We start from the raw sequence: 7,500 nt of genomic DNA, 5'->3' as shown, positions 1-7,500 counted from the left end.
AGGAATCTGGGTGTGACCCTGGATGACCAACTGTCATTCTCCGCACATATCACATCCGTCACACGCTCCTGCAGATTCATGCTCTACAACATCAGGAGGATTCGCCCTTTCCTCACTGATGAAACCACGCAGGTGCTCATCCAGGCCCTGGTCATCTCTCGCCTGGACTACTGCAACTCCCTCCTTGGTGGGGCCCCGGTGTCAGCCATTAAACCGCTGGAACTTGTCCAGAAAGCTGCTGCTCGCCTGGTGTTCAAACACTCCAAGTTCTCCCACACAACTTCCCTTCTCCGTTCCCTACACTGGCTCCTGGTGGCAGCTTGCATCCAGTTTAATACTCTGGCACTAGCCTACAGGGTAATGAAAGGAACAGCCCCCTCCTACCTCCAGGCCAAAGTCAAACCCTATATCCCCTGACTGACTGGCTGACCGACTGACTGACTGACTGACTGACTGACTGACTGACTGACTGACTGGCTGACTGACTGACTGACTGGCTGACTGACTGACTGACTGACTGACTGACTGACTGACTGACTGGCTGACTGACTGACTGACTGACTGGCTGACTGACTGACTGACTGACTGACTGACTGACTGACTGACTGGCTGACTGACTGACTGACTGGCTGACTGACTGACTGACTGACTGACTGACTGACTGACTGACTGACTGACTGACTGAATGCAGTGATGTACACTAAAAACAAACGTATGACTTCCCTTCGGCTATATGATAAAGTGTTTCTTGGAGTATGTGGGTGGGTGTCTGTCTGTCTGCTTGCGTGTGTGTGTATGTGTGTGTGTGTGTGTGTGTGTATGTGTGTGTGAGTGTGAGTGTGTGAGTGTGTGAGTGTGTGAGTGTGTGTGAGTGAATAATAGTCTGAGGGGGGAGAGTCAGAGGGGGACTCTCAGAAACTCCAATATCAGTTCTCAGAGGGGAATACATCCGCTGTCTGGATGTCTGACAGATAACAAACTATAAACTTAAATCCCCCCAGTCGACTAACGACTGACGCCTTGCCAATGACCTGAACAAGTTTTATTGTCGATTTGAAAAGCAATGGAATCTCCTCACCCCCCCCCCCTCTCAGGAGCGACCCTGTCCCCCCCCCCCCCCCCCCACACACACACCTCTCTATCCTGGAGGGGGATGTGAACCGCCTGTTCAAGAGACAGAACCCCCAGAAGACAGCCGGACCTGACTCTGTCTCACCCTCCATCTTGAAGTACTGCGCTGACCAGTTGTCCCCGGTGTTCACTGACCTCTTCAACACCTCACTGGAGTCAGGCCATTTACCAGCCTGCTTCAAGACCTCCGCCATCATTCCGGTGCCCAAGAAGGTGAAGATCACAGGCCTAAACGACTACAGAACCGTCGCCCTGACCTCTGTAGTCCTGAAGGTCTTTGAGCGCCTTGTCCTGGACCATCTCAAGTCCATCACAGACCCACTCCTGGACCCATTGCAGTTTGCGTACAGAGCCAACAGGTCCGTGGACGACGCGGTGAACATGTCTCTTCACTACGTCCTACAGCACCTGGACACCGCAGGCACTTACGCCAGGATTCTGTTTGTGGACTTCAGCTCGGCCTTCAACACCATCCTCCCGGCCACACTGGAGCACAGACTCTCCCTGCTACAAGTGCCTGACTTTACCCGCAGGTGGATCACGGCCTTCCTGTCCAACAAGACCCAGCGTGTGAAGCTGGGGAAGAACATCTCTGACCCCAAGTCCAGCAGTACCGCCTCCCCACAAGGCTGTGTTTTTCCCCCCTACTATTCACACTGTACACGAACAGCTGCACCTTCAGCCATCAGTCCGTGAAGCTCCTGAAGTTTGTGGATGACAGCACCCTCATAGGGCTCATCTCCAAGGGGGACGAGTCCGCCTACAGGTGGGAGATTGAACAGCTGCTGACCTGGCGCGGCCAGAACAAACTGGAGCTTAACGCTCTAAAGACAGTGGAAATGGTGGTCGACTTCAGGAAGAACTCAGCCCTCCCCCCATCACCCTGCATGACCCCCCGGTTGCCACCATGGACTCCTTCCTCTTCCTGGGTGCTGTCATTTCCTGTTACCTCAAGTGGGGTTTGAACATCAGCGCCCTGATCAAGAAGGCTCAGCAGAGAATGTACTTTCTGCGGCAGCTGAAGAAATTCAACCTGCCACGGACCATGATGGATCAATTCTACACCTCCATCATCGAGTCCATCCTCACCTTCTCCATCACCAACTGGTTGCGGGCCAGAAAGATCATGGCTGACCCCTCTCACCCAGGCTATGACCTCTTCACACTGCTCCCCTCTGGCAGGAGGCTGCGGTCGTTAAAACTGTTTGACACAGGAAGAGTTTTTTCCCCCACGGCCATCAGCCTTATCAACATGGCTCCCCTCTGACTCTCCCCCCCGACCCCTGGAATTTTTGCACTAAGCAGACTACTGCACTGACTCTTCTATAGTCCAATTGCACTGTTACTTTTTGCACTGTTTGTGTCACTGCACTTTACGAGTCCTGTCATGCACTGTCCTGTCCTGTCCTTGCACTTGTCCATTGTTGTATTGCAGTAAGCACCACGGTGTTGTAAAAAATTCCTATGTACTCTATGTCAAGTACAAAACGAATTCTGATTCTGATTCTGACACAGACCTTATTGATGAGGCTGGTAGCAGTCGGGAAGAAGCTGCTTTTGTGGCGTGAGGTCTTGGTCCTGCTGGAGGGGAGTGATTCAAAGAGATTGTGGCTGGGGGGTGGGAGGGGTCGCCCACAATCCTTCCTGCCCGCGTCAGGGCCCTGGAGTTGTGCAGGGCCTGGAGGGATGGCAGGTTGCAGCCGATCACCCTCTCAGCAGAGCGGATGACGCGCTGCAGTCTGGCCTTGTCTTTGGCTGTAGCAGCAGAGTTACAGGTGGTGATAGAGGAGGTGAGGATGGACTCGACAATGGAGGTGTAGAAGAGTACCAACATTGGCCGGGTTTCCCGAACGAGTTAAGAAGCACTTAACTCCAAAGTACTTCTTAACTCCCATACAAAGGGTTGCTTAAGAAGGGTTCCTTAAGAAGGTTCTTTATCGGGAAACCCGGCCATTGTCTTTGGCAGGTTGAATTTCTTCAGCTGTCTCAGGAAGCACATCAAAGAGATCTTTCAGCGTTTAACACCATGGTCACACACAACACAACATTCACATTGATCACATGTCTAGAGCCAGTCCGTTTTAACACCATGTATGTCGGTCACTTTCTAATCCGTTATATCATGAAGTGCACCCCAGTCTATAGACGCTAATCTCCTCTTCTCTATATCATGATCCGTTTGAACATCAGGATCTGCATCTACTAATCTTCCATTGCTTTCCCCGACGTATGTGTGCGTGTGTGTATGTGTGTGTCAATGTGTGTGTGTGTGTGTGTGTGTGTGTGTGTGTGTGTGTGTGTGTGTGTGTGCGCGCGTTCCCTGTGGCTGTAGATATCTGTCAGGCTCTTAAGTAATGTGAGTTGACAGATGTTCAGTTTTCTCTCTTTGAGGTCATAGGTGGATCAAGCAGTGGGTGTGTGTGTGTGTGGGGGGGGAGGGGTAGCTGCAATGTCATTAAGGATCCCCTGTAGTCCAGAACCATTTCCATCTAACTCTCCTTTTAATCCGCTAATGTAGTCCAATGTTCTCTAATGTATTCTAATGCAGGGCTGGGGCATGAGTGTCGTGCACACTTTTATGCAAATGAATAAGCAAACACATTCACACACGCTTTTTCCGTTGGAAGGATATTAATGTGTTTCCTCCTCCTCCTCCCCCTCCTCCTCCCTTCTTCCGGTAACTGACACACTACAGTTGCTGCCTGCAATCCAGAGGAACTTTAGAGATGGACTCATTACTTAAACATGAACAAGCTTTCTGCTTTCACGCTCGTTCAGTGGTTCGCTTACATAAGTCCTGTTAGACTAAGCACTGGCTAAGGGGAGGAAACACTCTACGACATCAACAGCAAGCATGCTCACTGACCCTTCATCCTCTACAGACGCATGCTCACTGACCCCTCATCCTCTACAGACGCATGCTCACTGACCCCTCATCCTCTACAGACGCATGCTCACTGACCCCTCATCCTCTACAGACGCATGCTCACTGACCTCAGATCCTCTACAGACGCATGCTCACTGACCCCTCATCCTCTACAGACGCATGCTCACTGACCCCTCATCCTCTACAGACGCATGCTCACTGACCCCTCATCCTCTACAGACGCATGCTCACTGACCCCTCATCCTCTACAGACGCATGCTCACTGACCCCTCATCCTCTACAGACGCATGCTCACTGACCCCTCATCCTCTACAGACGCATGCTCACTGACCCCTCATCCTCTACAGACCCATGCTCACTGACCTCAGATCCTCTACAGACACATGCTCACTGACCCCTCATCCTCTACAGACGCATGCTCACTGACCTCAGATCCTCTACAGACGCATGCTCACTGACCCCTCATCCTCTACAGACCCATGCTCACTGACCTCAGATCCTCTACAGACGCATGCTCACTGACCCCTCATCCTCTACAGACGCATGCTCACTGACCCCTCAGATCCACTACAGACGCATGCTCACTGACCCCTCATCCTCTACAGACGCATGCTCACTGACCCCTCATCCTCTACAGACGCATGCTCACTGACCCCTCATCCTCTACAGACGCATGCTCACTGACCCCTCAGATCCTCACTGAGTGCAAAAGAGCTAGTTAAAGGCTAAAAGTGAAGAGGTATGTTTTTAGCTTTCTTTTTAAAACATTTAGCGAGTTGGCTTCCCTGATGCGCCCCGGGCTGATGTAACAGTTGGTTGGGGGGCGCATTATAAATAAAAATAACATAACATAACATAACATATCTAGGTGTTGTGTTCCGTGGCTTTGAGGGGTATAACTGATGACGGCTGCATCTCTGATATTCTTCTGGCTGTTGCTGGGAACCACCAATAAACCAGCAGCAGCTGATCGCAGTGTTCTTGAAGGCACGTAGTTGACAAGGGAGTTAACAATGTAGCATAGTCCTCGCCCATTAAGGGCTTTGTATATGAGGAGGAGGTACTTAAAATCAACTCTAAATGTAACAAGAAGCCAATGCAGAGCAGCCAAGACTGGACTAATGTGCTCTCTCCTCTTGGTTCTGATTAATAGCCGGGCTGCAGAGTTTGAAATGAGATGAAGTCAGAATGAGATGTTGGACAGCTGTCTATGCATCTACCTATATAATCATGTTAGACAGCGTTGTATGTGTCTACGTATATAATCCCTCTATTGGTCAGAGATCAGGGGGTGTGGTCTAATTCTGAGCATGCTTGTTCCACAGCAGTGGCCAGTTGCTGAGCCTGGAAGGCGGGACTTCATCCAGCGTGCAGGAAGTGGAGGGGACAGGAGGTATTAGGAGAGAGGGACCCAGTGACTATGAAATCGCCCTGGAGAATAAGAACAAGCAGGTAGGTGTGTGTGTGTGTGTGTGTGTGTGTGTGTGTGTGCGTGTGTGTGTGTGTGTGTGTGCGTGAGTGCGCATATGTGTGTGTGTACATATTTTCCAGATTGTGTGAGGACAGTGTGTCTTTTGAGTGTCTATTCATTTACTGTACGTACTGTAGGGGTGACTGTGTGCGTGCATCACCCTGTGAGTATGCTATTATTGTGTTCTGTCTGTCAGACAAACTCTCATACCCAGATCTATTCCTGTCTCTGTTGACAAGGAAGAGAACACCAGCATTTCCATCGCTACGGCGACAGGAACAGGAAAGATGAGGGGTTGTCATGGTAACAGCTAATAACCGTGGCTGGCTGCTGAAGATGCCTTTCTTTCTCCCAGAAAACCACTGGTGGGAGTCTGCTGATGTTTGTCTTCTGCTTTTCCTTCCTCTGCTCTCTCCCTCCCTCCCTCACTTCCTCCCTCACCCCCTCTCTTTCCCTCTCTCCCTCACCCCCTTCTCTCTTTCCCTCCCTCTCTCCCTCTCTCTCTCTCCACCCTCTCTCTCTGTCCCTCCCGCCCCCCTCCCCCTCTCTCTCCCTCAGTACCTCTCTCTCCCACATTCCCTCTCTTTCCCTCAGTCCCTCTCTCTCCATTCCTCCCTCTCTCTCTCCCTCCCTCACTGCCCCCCCCTCTCTCTCCCTCTGTCTCTCTCCCTCCCTCCCTCCCTCCCTCCTCTCTCTCTCTCTCTCTCTCTGGGCCTAAGACAGGGGTGGGGGGATGGGTGGGAGTGACAGGGGGTTGCTGGCTGAATAGGTGAAAGATGTGTTACAGAGGTCTGATATCAGAGCAGGCTGTGCCGCCAGGCTGGATGTCCTTCATGTGGCTGAACAGCGCCAGACGAGCCTTCTGAAGGTATTCCTGCTCCCACAGTGAGAGGCTCTGATCGCTTTGTCTCGGTTCAGCGGCCCTCTTCACGGGGCCCACATCCATCCTGTTCAGGCTTGTCTGCAGGAGCCGGTCTCTCCACAGGGACGTGGGTGTACGAGCCCCCTCTCTCTCTCTCTCTCTTTCTCTCTCTCTCTCTCTCTCACTCTCTCTCTTTCTCTTTCGCTGCGGCTGAGGATAAACATCAGCCCGTAGAGCCGGCATTATTTCAACTGATTAAGCGCCCGCTGTTTCTCCCTCTGTGCCGCGCGTGGGGTAGAAACACATTGGTCCTGGGAGCTCTGCCTGTGTTGAGCTCCCTCTCTGTATCCCCCTCCCGGCAGATTGAGGAGCTGGAGCAGCGCTACGGCGGCCATTTTGTGTCGCGGCGTGCCGCCTGCCGCATCCAGACGGCGTTTCGCCAGTACCAGCTCAGCAAGAACTTCCAGAAGATCCGGAACTCTCTGTCCGAGAGCAAGCTACCCCGCCGCATCTCCATGCGCCGACCCAACCCGGCCCGCGGCCAGAACCCGGGCCAGAGGCACAGCTACACGCAGCAGCAGGCGCTCCTGGAGGGGGGCGGCGGCGCGGCGGGGGTGAGCCTGCGAGCCAGGACGCCCCCTCCGCCGCCGTCCCGCACCACCTCCCTGCCCCCCTCCCCCCCGGCTGCCGCTCCGGCGCAGGCTCCGGGCCCGGCGCCCGGCCCGGGACCCTCACTCACCCAGCTGGAGGACTGCTTCTCAGAACAGGTGCCACTGACACTCTTGTTATGGGACTTCTAGCTTAGTGTCAGCATGCAGCTTCCCATTGCAGATAGCATGGCTGGCAGCAGTGTTCCTTTCGTCGAGGAAGGCCAGGAGAGCATAGAAATGTAATTTAGACAGGCCAGGAGAGCATAGAAATGTAATTTAGACAGGTCAGGAGAGAGCATAGAAATGTAATTCAGTAGCTTTGTCCATCAGTGTAATAGATTAGACTCCTCCAGGAGTATGTGAATTTGGAAATTCTAGAGAAATGGTGAAAAAATGCATTATACTCCATTAGATTTTAGTCGACTTAAATCTTAATGCTATTCAGTCAACTAAAACTAGACAAAAACTAAAACAATCCAGAGGACTAAAATACGAGTAA

The 7,500-nt window shown here is 52.3% G+C and overlaps 1 protein-coding gene across 1 annotated transcript in view; it reads left to right on the top strand.

The window, feature by feature from the left end:
• Positions 1-7,500, top strand: part of iqsec3b (IQ motif and Sec7 domain ArfGEF 3b) — a gene marked incomplete at both ends in the record, with an annotated part of 25,937 nt that overhangs the window by 5,242 nt on the left and 13,195 nt on the right. Inside the window, 2 exons of the mRNA XM_084452405.1 lie at positions 5,347-5,470; positions 6,714-7,118. Of these exons, the coding sequence (XP_084308531.1) occupies positions 5,347-5,470; positions 6,714-7,118 (529 nt within the window). The remainder of the gene's footprint in view (positions 1-5,346; positions 5,471-6,713; positions 7,119-7,500) is intronic.

This window comes from Borostomias antarcticus (assembly GCF_949987555.1).
Source record: "Borostomias antarcticus genome assembly, chromosome: 18".
NCBI lineage: Eukaryota > Metazoa > Chordata > Actinopteri > Stomiiformes > Stomiidae > Borostomias > Borostomias antarcticus.
Note: the sequence above shows the minus strand (reverse complement) of the source record. Positions and strands in the feature narration are given on the sequence as shown.